The 15,410-nt window shown below is 47.9% G+C and overlaps 1 protein-coding gene across 1 annotated transcript in view; it reads left to right on the forward strand.

Annotated features, from left to right (window-relative positions):
• RMND5A (required for meiotic nuclear division 5 homolog A) overlaps window positions 1-15,175 on the forward strand; it is a 73,372-nt gene extending 58,197 nt beyond the window's left edge. Inside the window, exons 5-9 of the mRNA XM_027860450.1 lie at window positions 2,049-2,215; window positions 4,650-4,815; window positions 6,569-6,671; window positions 9,213-9,367; window positions 10,661-15,175. Coding sequence (XP_027716251.1) covers window positions 2,049-2,215; window positions 4,650-4,815; window positions 6,569-6,671; window positions 9,213-9,367; window positions 10,661-10,724 — 655 coding nt within the window. The 3' untranslated portion in view covers window positions 10,725-15,175. The remainder of the gene's footprint in view (window positions 1-2,048; window positions 2,216-4,649; window positions 4,816-6,568; window positions 6,672-9,212; window positions 9,368-10,660) is intronic.
• The last annotated feature ends 235 nt before the right edge of the window (window positions 15,176-15,410 follow it).

Below are 15,410 nucleotides of genomic sequence, written 5' to 3' on the forward strand. Positions count from 1 at the left end.
AGCTTGCTGCTGCTGGGCTGACAGCTGCTCTGAACCATCTGAGGCCTTTGGAAGCTTACCGGGGATCCCTGTGCGTGCGTCCAAGGGTGAGGGGCTCCCTTCTCCTCGCATTCAGTATTTACAACATGGAGATCCAGCTTTGGTTGTCAGAGTTTAACTGGATTTTTGCAAATGTAGTCCTGACCATCCTTATGTAGGTGTGAGCAGGTGGGGTCGGGTGGGGCAATGGTCCATTTCTCCCAGCCCACAGCCCAGCCCATCTCCTCTGCTCTGTTATTCTCCTCTTTGTCCTGGTTTTCCTGACCCTCTGCTGGGGAGGTGCTTCCTTGTCTAGGCTGGCCTTCTGCTCTGCTGGGCTTTCTGTCATAGGCTTGTTTCCTTTTATCTCCAAGGTTTGAATTCATGTCTTGCTTCTACCCTCTTCTCTTGACTCAAACCTGACGTTGACTTTTTGGCTTTTGCACCTCTCCCCGACTGCCCTTTTCTGATCCGTCGTGTGATCCCTTCCCCTTCCACTCGCCATTCAGAGGCCACTTTATAAATCACCAGGATCATCTCTGGGCCTCAGTTTTTCACCTCTCCTGTCAAATGAGGAAACTGGACCAAATGGCCCGCCACATTTCCTTCTAGTTCTAAAACTGTGATTCTGTGATCCATCCCTTCTCTCCTGGGCCTATTTCCGTCCTGACTTTTCTTCTCTACTCTGTCATCCTCCTCAAGAAACTGAGGCAGACAAAGGTTAAATGACTTGTCCAGGGTCATCACACAGATAGAAAGTATTTGAGGCTGGTACGACAGGGTTTTGGGAATGACCCTGGACCTGGTTCTGGCCTAGCCCAGCAGCCTTTGTTGAGAGCAAAAACTGTTGTAGAGAAGCAGGTCCCCTTTCCTCACAACAATGCCTGTTGACCGAGCTGTGGGGTGGTCAGGAGGACGGAGGAACCCTGTGAGGGTAGCACCCCCAGCCCTTAGCACCGTCAGCTGGGTCAGCGCCCAAAACAGAGGGCATTTTAATAGCAGAAATCACCATAAAGAAGAGGCATTTCCGTCAGCTTTGTCACCGTACCCTAAGGACTTTGGGACTGAGTCGTCAGAATGGCAGCTGAACATGTGGAAGGGTAGCTCTGGGGAGCACAGACCGGCTGACTTTTCTGCGGCAACCCCAGCACGTAGCGGTGCCTTCTACATAAGAAGGGCTTAATAAAGGCGATATTCCTTCATTCACATATCCTTTGTTTGTGTTATCTCACAGTCCCTGAGGGGACTCAGTCCCCTCTCTCTTCTCATACCATCTCCTTCTCCCCTCCCCCAATCCCCACACGGATGGCAGAGATTTCTAGGGCTGTGTCTTAAGACTGTCTCATTTTACATGGACATGTATAGGGACCTGAAAGTGTTCGGCCCGTGGGTGGAAACATGGTTCAGCACATTCAATCAGTGAGCACTTACTAAATGCCTGCCATGTGCCAGGCACCCGTAATTGCCTATTTGTTCTACCAAGTCTCTGTAAAATAAAGGTGAAGTTGAATCCGTTTTGAATGATGTGGTTTTCAAGCATGGTCAGCCTTGATGATTTGGCATGCTTCCTATCATTTGTAAGCAGGACTGGCGATGGAAAAATGGGAGCAGGTCTGGATGCAGTTGAGCTTCCCTAGGCCTATCAGGTCCCTTTGATGCCCTGCTGCTCAGTGAACCTTCTGACGGTCAAGATAGCCGGGGTGGGGCTTCATGCGCTTGGGTCCGCCCATCTTATCAGCAGAGATGCGGGCCACCATTGTCCCATGGTTGGCTTGGGAAGTCTCACCTTGTACTTAGGAAGGCCAAAGGTGCCTTGATTGTGCGCTGGTTCTGTTTTTCTGGGTTTGGTTTTGAGTAGCCGCCACCTCCTTCAGGGTCAAGCTAAGAAATCCGTTCCAGGAGTTGGCATCACTACAGACACCCCCACTAGGTGGCAGGGTTCCTTCAGAAATCTGTGGCAGTGACTTGCTGTTACCAGGTTGCTCTGCGTGCCACTTAATGACAGTTTTTCTTTCCTCCTTTTTCTCTAGGTGGGCGGTGTCAAATCGGGAAATGCTCATGGCCCAAAACAGCTCCTTGGAGTTTAAGCTGCACAGATTATATTTCATTAGCTTATTAATGGGTGGAACTGCAAACCAGCGGGAAGCGTTGCAGTATGCAAAAAACTTCCAGCCATTTGCCCTAAACCATCAGAAAGGTAAGTGGCCCCGGATGTCCCAAGTGTGTGGAAATGTGGTGGGTCTGGGCAAGTCAGGGACTTCCTTGGAAACTGATTTAGACATCCTGAATCACTGGATAATAAAGCAAAGCAGCAGCATTTCATACGTCACTGAAGGAGTCGAGGCCTTGCCTCTCTCCTTCCCTCCCGTCGCTCGGCTTGCTGGTGCTGCTGCTGCTGTCTCCTCTTTCGTCCAGGTCTCGCACGAAGAGTTGGCCCATCTTCTTGCCAGTGACATTTGCTCGACTTCTCCAGGCTGTTGCCCTCTCTGGCTGCTGGCTACTTCTGTGCTACCACATCCTCTTGTTGTCCGTGTTCTTAAAAATCTGTCCCATGGTCAGTGCTCCTAGCCTCTCTCTGTCCTTCCTTCATGGCCAAAACTCCTTGACAAAGCTGTCTGCTGTTGACGCCCTGTAATGCTCACCTCCCTGTTTTCTAAGCCTGTGACCTCATCATTCAGTGGAGACTGCTGTCTCCAGAGCTGCCATGATCTCTTCCTTGCCACATCTAGTGGCCTTTTCTCATGCCTCTTCCTTCTTGACCTCTGCTGCCTTTCCCTGCGTACTCTTTTCTGGGCTTTTGATCCCTCCCCTCTTTGCTTAATCTTCACGTAGATCATGCCCACTAAAGGTGGGCTCACTCCCACCTTTCGGTGCACTCCTGCACTCTCTTCTCCCTCTTCACCATGTCGCCGTGGTGACCTCATTAGGATTTGGTTATCTTTATGCAGGTGATGCCCAGATCTGTGTATCTGTGTAACATAGGCTTTCTCCTGATCTAGAGTCCTCTATCGCCAAACGTCTGTTGGACCTCTTGAATTCAGCATGCCCAAAATAGAAATCTCTGCCCGCCCCAACCCTCCTGTCTTTCCAGTATTCCTCTTGCTGTTGAGAACACCACTGACCTCCCTGTTCTCTAGGCTTCACCGTTCACTCACGCTCACCTCCCATGTTCAAGCTGTTGCTTCTGCGTTTGTGCCACTGCTGTCCCCTCTGATCCTGTCACTACCCTGGTGAGGCCTCATGCCTGGGCTATTGCAGCCGCCTGCTGGGGACTGGAGGAGAGGGATGGTCTGCCCTGTCTGTCCTCAGCTGCCAAAGTGCTCTTGCTAAGGCACAGCTCTGGCCACGCCCTTCCCCTCGTCAGCCGCTTCAGAGTGGGTGATGGAATTCTGTTTCACTTACAGGGCTTGCCACGGGCTGGCCTTTTTGAACCTTTGCAGGATTCACATACTTCATGCTCCTCCATGAATCCAGCAGCACTCGCCTCATTGCTGTTTCTCTCCTCCGTCTCCTGCCTCTGACTCTGCACCTTTTTGTTCCCTGGCCCTTTTCTCCTCTGCCTCCTGGCTTCGTTTGAGACTTGGCTCAAATTCTGCTGACCACAGGAAGCCTTTCGTGGTCCTTCCCCCTCCCCCTATAATGCCAGGGCCTTCCCTCTGAGGTTATCTCCCATTTACACTGTGCATGTCTTTCATGCACATCATTGTTTGTGCCCCCCCCCCCCCCAAAAAATGACAATGTGAACTTCTAGAGGCAGGGACTGTGTTTTTGGCTTTTCTTTGTATCCCTAGTGCTCAACATGGTGCCTGGCACACAGCCAGCTTTTAATAAATGCTTGTTGACTGACAAAGATGACACTTTAGGTGTGTCAGAGAGATCTTCTAAAAAACCATTAAAATATAGGTTGGAAGCCTTTTTGAGTTACCTTGTTAGTGTCAGTTGGACTGTTGAGGTGGTCAGATGTGTGTCCCCCGGTGGCAGCTCTTCCTAGTCCATTTTGCCCTTGCTACTCAAGCAGAGTTGGTGGTCTGGTGGAAGGAGGTCTGGGAACCTGGTGGTTCTGACAGCCCTGGACTGCAATTTGGGAGCTATTAGCAAAGTTGGCCACCAGAGACAGCTTTGCTAACCACCGGTCTAAATTAATGTAAATATAATTATTCCATCCAGTGATCTGCAAATTGCGTGTGCAAATGAAACCTTTCTTTTCTCCTCTGTTCCACACCCATTGAATCACATGGGAATTTTTTTCTTCCTAGGAAAGGGAGGAAGAACTATGCAAGAGCAGCACGTTTATTTATTTATTCATTCATTCATTCATTCATTCATTTAGTTATGCAGTCGGGTTAAGTGATTTGCCCCAGGGTCCCACAGCTAGTAAGTGTTGGGTGTCTGAGACTGGATTTGTCCCTCTGGACTCCCAGGACAGTGCTCTATCTACTGTACCACCTAGCTGCCCCGAGCAGCATTATTTTTTAAAGAAATGATTGAGCAATTTCAGAACACGTTGATGAGAAAGTTTGTTTTTTGTCTCTCTCCTCTTCCCATAAATGAAGGAGGAAAGCTTGAACCCATCACAGAGTTAAAATTTGAGTTCCAGCCATATGGCTGCTAACTTTACATTTATTGTTCAGATATTCAGGTCTTGATGGGGAGCCTCGTGTATTTGAGGCAGGGCATCGAGAACTCACCTTACGTTCACCTGCTTGATGCAAACCAGTGGGCGGACATCTGTGACATCTTCACTCGGGACGCCTGCGCTCTGTTGGGGTTGTCGGTGGAGTCGCCGCTCAGTGTCAGGTATGACCAGCTCAGCCTCCCTTCCTCGTCCTCCACGTGTCACAGTGAAGGTTCCTGGCCACGTTCTTCCTGCAAGATGGTTTTGTTGGTCTCCCCTTCTCTGTCTGCCCCTCAGTCCTAGCCCGGCTGCTTTTACAGTGATGTGTGTGAAGCTTCTGACCCCAAAGAGCAGGCCTGCAGAATGAGCTCTTCATTCAGTTAGTAGAGGTACTTGTTGCTGCAGAGTGACTTGCGATCCCTCAGGCTTGCAAGTATGATTCAGACGTGCGAACTTTGGGAGAGCCCTGAGTTTGGCCTCAGAAGCTCGGGGTGTGAATCTGGGCTACCTTTTACTCTATTTGTGAGGTGGGAAGTCCCTTCCCCTCTTCTGGTATTTTTGTCCTCATTTGTAAAATGAGGGGGTTTGAATCGGATGACCTCTGAGGGAACGTTGGAATTTTAGTTCCTGTAAAGCTCACCCGGCTCTGATGACCTGAGCCCCTGAGCGAGTTGATAACAGAAAATGAAGGGGGTCGGGGCAGCTAGGTGGTGCAGTGGACAGAGGACTGGCCCTGGATTCAGGAGGACCTGAGTTCAAATCCGGCCTCAGGCACATAACACTTACTAGCTGTGTGACCCTGGGCAAGTCACTTAACCCCATTGCCTAACCCCAAAAAAGACAAAAACCCCAACAAACAGAAAATGAAGGTGTTGTGGCCTAGGATGCTCTGTTTAAGGAAGGTCAGCATCCTTTGTATAGAGCCTTGGTGACGGGTTCTGTCATAGCAAGCTGTCCTGGCTGGTGTGGCAGAAGACAGAGCTCCTTAAAACAACTCTTCTTGCCAAATCTTTGATGTATTCCTTTGTTTACATTCAGAGCAGGGGTGTCAAATTCAAATGTAAACAGGGGCCACCCATTGACTTAGTGATAAAGTGAAATGTTATGTGTTTTGTTGCATTTTTATTTGTTTTGCCAAATATTTCCCACTTCCATTTTAGTCTGGCTTGAGCTGCTTTTGGGAAGTGTTGGGGGCTGAATGTTTGACACCTCTGGCTTAGACCCCTCTGTTTTCTTACTTAAAAGTGGAGGTAGCTGAGGTGTCCTAGTAGTACCCCCAGAGAAGTGGAACTTGTCCTTGTGTAGGCTGGAAACCAAGGAGCTTGTTGGTAAAGGAAAAGTGGGCCCAAAAGCAGAGGTGCAGATAGCACCGTGTGATGCAGCTCATTATGGGGGAAAGAGAGTGGGACAAATGCGTAGTGGTTTTTAAAAATAAAAGTATAGCCTGATAGAGATGGGTTTGTGTTACTTTTCAATAGCTGGAGAAAGTGTGTCTACAAGAGTAAGTGAAAAGCAGGGGACAGTGTGGGGCCCTGGGACAAGCCACTGGATTGGGTGAGCTGGGTCCCCATCTTAGCTTTGCCCCTTAGGATGGGGTCGCTTAGCCATGACCTTCTTCCGTGTAGTGTTCAGGTTGGACTAAATGCCCTTCAGTTTCCTGCTCGGTGAAGTGAGGCAGACAGGGCAGATCTCAGAAGTAACTGTGAAGATCACGTTAGCTGCTGTCTGTCAGTTTTCTGTGTCATTAGGAGCTGTTGTCTTTATGCCTCTTGTTTCTGTAGTTAAAAATCTGGTTCTGTTCAGTGGTTTCCAAATCATATGAAGACTCATAAGAATTCTGTATTTCCTTGGGTTTCCTTAGTGTTTTGATCAGAGATGACCACACCGGTGTCTGACATCGGTCTGACTTTTGTTCTCTCCCTCTCTCCCTGCCAGCTTCTCAGCAGGCTGCGTGGCCCTCCCGGCTCTGATTAACATCAAGGCCGTGATTGAGCAGAGGCAGTGCACGGGCGTCTGGAACCAGAAGGACGAGTTGCCTGTGAGTTAAGGGTCGGGGGGTGGTTTTTCCCTTTCTGCCAAAACCCACAGTGACTGTGGGGATTGCTAGGGTTTGGAGCAGCTTTGCAGAACAGCAGAAGGGAGAGGACGGAGCAGGATTTTGGTGGCATCTGAAAGATTCCCTGCTATCATACTGGATAGGGATGATGAAAGGCAGACAAACACAAGAGAACTTGATAATACACAGGGGTGACGGAAGCATCACAGTCTCTGTAAGATGAGGGACAGAACGCCTGGTGTGCGCATCTCTCCTGGGCTGTCAGCGGGCACTGAGCTCCCCGGGTCTCAGGGGCTGACAGTCACCATCTGGCCATTCGATGCCATGCACGAAGAGACTCTTCTAAGGTCACTGAGATAGGCCACGGGGAGGGCCCCGAGCTCCCTTCCTGTCCCTCCCAGCTCCTGCTTAGTTACACCTGGGGAAAGTGTCCTCTGGGCCTGCCCGCGAGTTATCAGGCCATTGCTCGAGGAGCTGACAGCCTGTGTTTTGGCTTGGGTTTTCTGACCTCACAGGTAATCATCTTTATGACCAATCGAATTCGGCTTTATGTTGTTAGGATTGATTGGAGAAGGGAGTGGCCCAAGGGGCTCTCAGGACTCATTAGGCTCTGCTCTTTAAGGTGTCTTTGGATGGTAAAGGTTTTTTACTTGTGGCACTTCTTTTACACCAAATCAGATGCAGAGTATTGGGTGCCAGCGTCCTCAGTGCTGTGGACAGGTTTGTCGGGTCGTGCTCAGACTTGGGAGTCTTCATTTGACCTCTCTGATCCCCTCCTTTGGGGTGTGCTTTCCTCTCTTACTTGTGATGCTGCTCTCTCCCAGCTCTCCTTTACCGCTCCGGCTGCTCCTTCTCTTCTGCTGGTTTTTCATCCACGCATCCCCTTTCACATCCTCTTATCTCCCACCTCCAGGTTCTTGCTACATCTACCTTCACGGCATCTCTTCTTCTCCATTCCTACGGCCCCAGCCCCAGTGCCGGCCCTTGGCCAGATCCTCCCCACACCAGCCCAGTTCATCCTCCGCTGCAGTGTGTGTCTGACCACATCACTCCCTGTCCGTGCAGCTCCACTGTCCTGTTTTTCACCTCTGGCTCCTTCCACCTTCTTCACCCCTGGATCGGCCACACCGGCCTGCTGGCTGCTCTCCTCACTCCATGTGGCATCGTCCCCCAACTCTGGATCTTGGTCCCCAGCTGTCTCACCACCTTCGGTGCTCTGCCCCTTCCCGCTGGCTCTTGGTTCACTGGCTTCCTTTAAGCTCAGCCCAGACCCTCCTTTCTGTAGGACGCCTTTTCTGGACGTGCCCTGGCTGCTCAAGCCTTCTCTTGTCTGCATCTTCTGTGTGCCAGGTTACTTGTGTGTCGTCTCCCCGTTGGAATGGGCTCTCTTTGAGGGCAGGGATTGTGTATTTGCATTCCTTTGTTCCCCCAGCCTTAGCACGGTGAGCTGGCACAGGGGAAGTGCGTAACACATGCTTGTCACCTGACTTAGGTGGCATCGCTCCAAATGGTCCAAGTTGTGTGGAGATAGGAAGAGAGCACAAGATTTGGGGTTCAAAGACCTGGCTTTGAATCCCAGCTCCATCACTCCCTGTTTGACTTGAGGCTATTTCCTCAGCTCTAGGCCTCAGTTTCCTCTTCTGTAAAATAGAAGAATTGTCCAAGGTGATCCTCCTTAACTTTCCCAGAGTCCAGCTTTCATTGTTTTGACAGTTATGGCTCCTCTGTTGACTCTGCCACCTGGGAGAGTCCTGGTTTGGGCTTTTTAGCTTCACCTGGAAGTCCCTCCTTAATTGCAGCTGTATCCCACCTTTCTGGGGCACACCTTAGAAACAGGAAAGCTTTACCATTTGCGGCAATGGAAGAGGCCTTTGAGTAGGCCCAAAGTCTCTGCCCTGGACTCCAGGAGAGAATACCTGGGCTGCTCGCCTGAGACAGTGTTCTAAATGCACACACATTTGTAATGCAGACTGCCCCATTGGGTGCCTGTTAGAAGCTGCAGATGAGCAGGGGGGACAGAGCTTGCAGAGAAGGACTATAGACAATGGGAATGTGGCCCGGAGGTGCTGTTGTTTGTGGGGTAGGCGGTCTCTGCTGGGCCTAGAGCTCACAGACAGTGTACAGAGAGCAAAATGTCTACCCCAGACCATTGCTGTTTACTGAAAACTCTTCTCTTGGGATCACTTTTTTCTCTACAGGGTCCACATTGTAGGAATTTCACCAGTTTAATTTATCATGGCCGTTGGTTTGGCTCCAAATCCTTACAGGTCGGCGTCAAAAGCAGTCACATGCTTTTAGCTTTGCAAGTTCGTTAAACTGCCAGTGATGCTGGGGCCGAACATGAAGAATGTGTGTCTGCGTGGGAGGAAGGGGTGGGAAAGTCACATTTAGATACTTGGTAAATGCATAAAGCAGGCAGACATTTTAGAAAGGTAGTTAGCTCCTGGTTTCAATCCTCTCCTTATTTATTTAGTCACTCATTTCTTTATTTATCTGTCTACTCATTTTTACTTTTAAAAACAGATTGAAGTGGACCTTGGTAAAAAGTGCTGGTATCACTCTATATTCGCTTGTCCCATTCTTCGTCAACAAACAACAGATAATAATCCACCTATGAAGTTGGTCTGTGGTCACATTATCTCGAGAGACGCGCTGAATAAAATGTTTAATGGTAGCAAGTAAGTGTCATGACGTTTTTAGCAGTTTGTTTTCCAAAAATGCTCTTAGAACTTGGAATGTTTTGGGTATTTGTTGGCCACGAAGGAGAACAATGAAAGTTAGCGTCCACCTCAGTGTGGCTAGATTTAAATGTAACAAATAGTGTGGCCCATTGCATAGAGGGCCAGTCTTGGAGTCGGGAGCACCCAGCTTCAAATCCCACCCCCATCTATTGGCTGAGCCAGGCCATTAATCTCTCAGTGTCCACAAGCAACTCTCTGGGTATGTGGAATCACAGAAAGGTTGCTAACCTGCACCAGTGGGAGCAGTTTCTATCCTGGGTCATCCCTTATGGTTATGAAATTCCCCTCGAACAAAACCAGACTCCCCGACCGCTTGTTTGCAATGTGAATTTGTATCTGTTTGTATGAGTTTCTTTTGGTGAAGTGTCTGCGTATAGAGATAGAAGTGGTCAGATCTCCTAAGCTGAGGCCACGAGGAACTCGAGAGGATACTCTCTTTGTTGAGACCTCTCCCCACTCATTGAACTGGACAGAACACAATACAGCATCTGTACAAAACGCATGTCCAGCTGTAGCGGTCGGTGTGCGGTATTTTTTCATTGAAGTTAGTCCTAGACCCATTTTCACCATGTCGGGTGAGCTAGGTCATGCAGGAGTGCCCCCCTCCAGCCCACCCTTTTCCAAACTCTGGGAACAAAAGAGCCTCAGGCCAGGCCTGGGCTCATCCTCTGTATCTCTCCCATTGATCTTTGGTGGGGATGCCCTGAGCTGCACACTTTTCCCGTCAGTACTAGGGGTACCAGAATTCGGACCTTTCTGTCTTATTACTTTATTCTTTTAAAACAAAAAAACAAATAAACAATTCCTGACTTCTCCTCGGTGGTCCTTCTCCCAAGCTATGTTGTCCCTCTTTTGTTTGAGAGTTAGTGTGGCACAGTGGTTAGAGGCCTCATCTCAGCACCAGAAGTGCCCTGAGCACGAGCCTAGCCTCTCATACATTTTGGCTGTTTGGCTTCCGGCAAGGCAAAGCACTTGGATGGTCTGTGACCCCTGGCTCCCTGGCCTGTGCTCTGGGAGGGCAGAGAGTGCTTTGTCCTACAGTGTTGGCTCCCAAGCGCATAAAGAGTGCGTGTGGATGGATGGCCGACCTAGAGTCCTGTGGTTGGGAATTGAGGAGAGAAGAGTGCAGTTTGCTTTTGGTATCAGCCAAGGGAGAGGAAGGCTGCTTCCTGGGATCTCCCCAGGCTCCTGATGCTCTGCAGTATTCCAGTGTCTTGTCTTTGTCTCCAGGTTAAAATGTCCTTACTGCCCGATGGAACAAAGTCCAGGAGATGCCAAACAGATATTTTTCTGAAGAAATCACTTCAGACGCCGCTTGTGAGGGACCTTGAGTCGCAAGCGCATGGCCGAGGACTCAACACTACTGGCTGCGTTTGCCGCCACAGACTACGGACTGCTGGGTGCTGCAAGCAGGTGCTTCAGAGCCCTGGTCAGCCTTTGAGTGTGTCCACCCCGAGGGCAAGTGCTCCTGAGTTTACCTTACCATAGGGCTTTATTACACTCTTGGTCTTCATTTCGGATCAAGTCAATACACCAGCAGTTGTCATTCAATGCCGGTTTTTGTACTTAATTATATGGTGATTTTTTTACTTTTTAAGAGCAGAAATGAGAAATCACCCTCCCCCATGTGTTGAATATTTCTCCTGCTTTTATTCTGTCATCCTCTTCTTGATGATTTTCATCCTTGAAGAATGTTTGTGAAAAAGTTTTATTTCCTGTTATGTGTACATAATTAAAAATACTTCAGAAAAAGTTTGATAAATTGAATAGTGGTTATAAAACTGATTTGTATTTTTTGCTTAAAGAAGAAAACAGGCTGTGATCTATTCTGAGTCTGCTTTCAGATGTTTCCCTCTGCCCCTTCTTCTCACAGCTCTTCTGGAGTCAGACACACATACACCCAGATGTCCGTCTGTCTGTGGCTCTGCCCCTGGGCCGGCTGGTGGAATGGCAGCTGAGCGGAGGGCGCATCATCTTCTGCTGGAGAGAATGGAATGGCAGCCTTGGGTATGGGGGCTTGTTTTCAGAGAAGGCTCAGTAAAAGGGCCGTGGGCGGCCTTTCCTTGAGCGTTGGCGTTTCAGTGCGTTCTATGTGACATAAACTAGCACCAGGCTGTCAAATTCTTTACCGTCTCTTTGAAGGGAAGATGCACGTTCCAGTCGTAGGCTGAAGGTGTGAGCTACGTTGTTTAAGTCCTTTGAATGAGAAGCGAACTTAAATAAGTCACTCAGAATATGTTTGCTTGTGACCATTTGTATTTTAGACGTCGTACGCTCACACTGTTCTCTGCCATCTATCACCTCCTTGACTGTGACTCTGGGCTCAGCTCCTGATTCAGAGTATTCCCCTTTCTCTCATGAGCTTTCCTCATTGAGTGCACTGTCCCAAAGTTCGCCATAGGGCATGTAAAGGTAACTGTCACGAATCTTTCTTTTGCTTATGAACTCTATTGAGAAGAGCTCTTTGGGGAGAAAACACTGGCTTCACTGTACTGGTGTCACGCATTGGAGAGAAGAATGTTACTGGGAAATCCACATTTTTGAAATCCTGTTTCATTGGACTTGGAATCGGACACCAGTGTGAAAACCCTTCATTAGGACTGAGAAGAGGCCGTCGGGACATTAAACTCCAAGGTTGACTTGGCTATTGAAAATGCTTGGGGCGGGGTGGGGCAGGGCCTGAGTTACCAGGGAGGCTGGGAGGGGGTTCGCTTTGTACAGCATTTGGGCCTTTTCTGGCAGGTGACGTTGGGAGTGAAGGGTTGGATGCCAACACATTCTGTTTGAACTCAGCCTGGGGCTCAGGGATGAAACACAAAACCCTCCTTGGCTGGTTCAGCAGGTTTTCAGGATCTTTGATTGACTTGCTTCTCACGTTAATTTGGATAAGATCTGAAATAAGAGGGTGTTGCTTCTTTGCCCTAAATGTTGGCCTGTGTTGTCTTCTGCTCACCGCTAAAAACTCCCACAAGTCACTTGGCAACCAGCGGAATGTGGACCTGCTCATGGCCCATGGAGGGCAGAAGCAGTTTCAAGGAATTCTTGTCATTAGGGTACAGTGTCTACTTTTTCCCTCAACGAATTTAACCCCCAAAGTTTTCCCTTCCACCCCTGCCAAATTTAGTTTTATTCTTACCATAGCCTCTTCTTTCAACTTCCTATGCCTGTATGACATACCTAGAAAAAGGTTGTTGGTGCTTGGTGCGCTAGACATTTCTGAGAGCAGACACATGCTGTTTGCAAGACCATAAGCCATAGACTTGCTGCAAGTTTAATTTATCCCAGTGCTAAAAATTTTGTTAGATTTGTCGCTTGTAAAAAGTGTGTAGAGAACATGACTTAGCTGAAGCATTTGGGCTTGACTTTCTATTCCTCCAGGGCAGTGTTCGGGCCTTAGGATATGAAATTAAATTTTGGTGTAGATGATGACTTAGTTTCAAAACCATTTTGTCTGAAGACATGCTTTATAAAGCACGGCATGTGTTAATTCACTTAAGACTAGATGCTTCGGAGAAAAGTATTTGAAGACTCTAGGGGCTGAGCTTTTGTATATGGTAACCAAAGAAGATGAAGACCTTCTGATTCTGGTAAGATTTCACCAACACATGAGGTGGCTTGTCCTCCCATGCTCACGTCCTCAGGGTCCGGAAGAGGGGCGTGGTGTATGTGTGCAGGTAGGTGTGTGCAAGTGTGCCTGGGGCCTGCCTCCCACTGGTCAGATGCTAATGGGACAGTCAGGGTTTTTTACAGGGTTCACAGCAAACCACAGGAATATCGTGTGAAGTCGAAGCCGTTTCCAAATGGTTTCTCTGAGTTTTCTTGTGAGTCCCGGCCATCGGTCATTCGTGGACATGGGCCGCACTTCTATGCTAAGCCGACTAAGACCTTACTCTCTAAGCCTCAAGTGCTGGCCCATGGCCAGACTAACTCTTTTTCCAGTACAGTTTTCAAGTGGCTCGGGTTGTCTTCACCATTTTCACTTGTATGCCATCCCTTTGAGATGCCATTACTTTTGCTTTAGTGGTGATCATCTGAGTTACTTTTAAAGGTGAAAGATTTGTCACATATAAATGAACGGGTATTGGTGCTTCTTGGGACGCAAGAGCCACCTCACATTCGTAGGGTGTATGAGTATATAAGTGTGCAAGTATTTAATTGAAAATATGATGCTAGAGAAACACAGCCTTTGCTGTGATTACATAGAGCAGCTCTCTACAGAAACACTAACCTCCTCCCTACAGCAGTGTGTGGGAAGGGTGGCTCCCTTTCTCCCAAAGCTAGACTAACAGAGCTGGGGCCGAAGCTGCCTGTTACCGCTTGTGCTGTGTATTCTATTTCCATGTTTCTTCAGCATCTGAGCTAGAACGGTCTGTCTCTCAACCAGGAGAGTTTGCTTAGCCTCACAGGACAAGCTGCTGGTACAAGTCATTGGGTAAACCCACAGCCAGTCAGGTGGTCTAGTCAGCTGAATCTGGTTATCAAAGGGGGGGGCAGGGGTGGTTTGCTTAACTTTGTCAATAGGATGGAAGCCAGATCACTGGGATCACTCACAAGGGTGGTCTCTGTGACTGCACTAATTGCCAGCTGCCTCCAGGGGAGGCTGGGGAGCTGCCCTGAGGAGGAGGTCAGGTATAGGCAGGTTTTATACAGTACATTCACGTTTACCTTAAGCAGGTACAAGATTCATGAAACCTTGGTATTGAATTGTAGGCAGATAGATACCAAAAATTGGTAGAATGACACATGTATTTTCATAGTAGATGAGTCATTTGCTTTGCAGTGTGCATTTTTACAGCTATTGTTCTTACTTCAAAACCAGGGGAGAGACCGAGTTTTGTTTCCAGGACATTCTCTCTGTCCCAGCCCCCTCAGTTTTCAGCTACAGTGATCATATTTATTTTCTCCCGTAAGGGAATGAAAAAGGAGAAGATAGTTGTCTTAGCAACATTTCTTTTGTTAGCTCTATCTCTTAGTTAGTGGGAATCTACACTTGCTAAGGCCTCTGCTTCTGTAATTTCTCTTTCCCAACAAACCAGGTATGGAGTTCCTTAGGACGTAGTAGTGCCTAATCCTCTTGTGGGGAGAGGGTGTGATGAGTGTGAGAAACTGGGTGTATGTGTGAAGGGGGGTGTGCGCATGGATTTGAAATTGGGCAGGAAGGACCTCCAAATTCAGGTCTTTTGGGAGGGCCGGGAGTTTAGTGTATAGTTTCCTCAGGATTGCAAACAGCGTGCATGTGTGGTGTTTCCCCCCACTCTTAGGTTTTCTTTTGTAAACCTATGTTGAAAGCAATGTCATCCAATTACCTTGTTCGTATGGCTCAGGATTGTATTTCTTTTGCTTCTTTTGTGCTGTAGGGTTCGATAGTATTTCTATAATTATGTAACAGAAATAGTGTTGCACTGTAATGTATCATATAGAGCTATATGTATGAAATTTGATCCGTTTTTTAAAAATATATGTATCTTTGCAAAGGCACAATAAAGCTGCATCTTAGAGACTGTAGGCAATAATGTTAACAATAAACATTATTTAACACATGAATTGTGAAATATTCTCTGTCCATTTGATGGGGGCATTGTGGATATTTATGTGACTTCAGGAATTCAGTTTAATTCCTGTTAAATCTTTTTATAAATTTCACTATCTGGGGCATATCATAGATACATTATTGGGGAAACAAATGGGCAAAAAGTGCTTTGTTTGAGTTCATATGTAAAACATTGTTTCTTGTGGATGGGTGAGTTTGGGTGTGTATTTAAAAAAATTAAATGCTTTATGAGCTGTTCGGTAGACTTGTGCTATATTTATATACGAAATGATGGGAGGGAACCTAAAGATTCTGGTAACGTCTTTGGAAGTAAGGACAACTTGGATGCATGGAAACCTCCTTGCCTGACAGCTTATGCATAATTTATTCTAAAAGCATTTTTTGTTGCCACTTTTCCATGTTCTGATGGCATCTAAAGTTCAGAGAAGA

The sequence above is a fragment of the Vombatus ursinus genome, unplaced genomic scaffold (assembly GCF_900497805.2).
Source record: "Vombatus ursinus unplaced genomic scaffold, bare-nosed wombat genome assembly UNPS02014181.1, whole genome shotgun sequence".
Classification (NCBI taxonomy): domain Eukaryota; kingdom Metazoa; phylum Chordata; class Mammalia; order Diprotodontia; family Vombatidae; genus Vombatus; species Vombatus ursinus.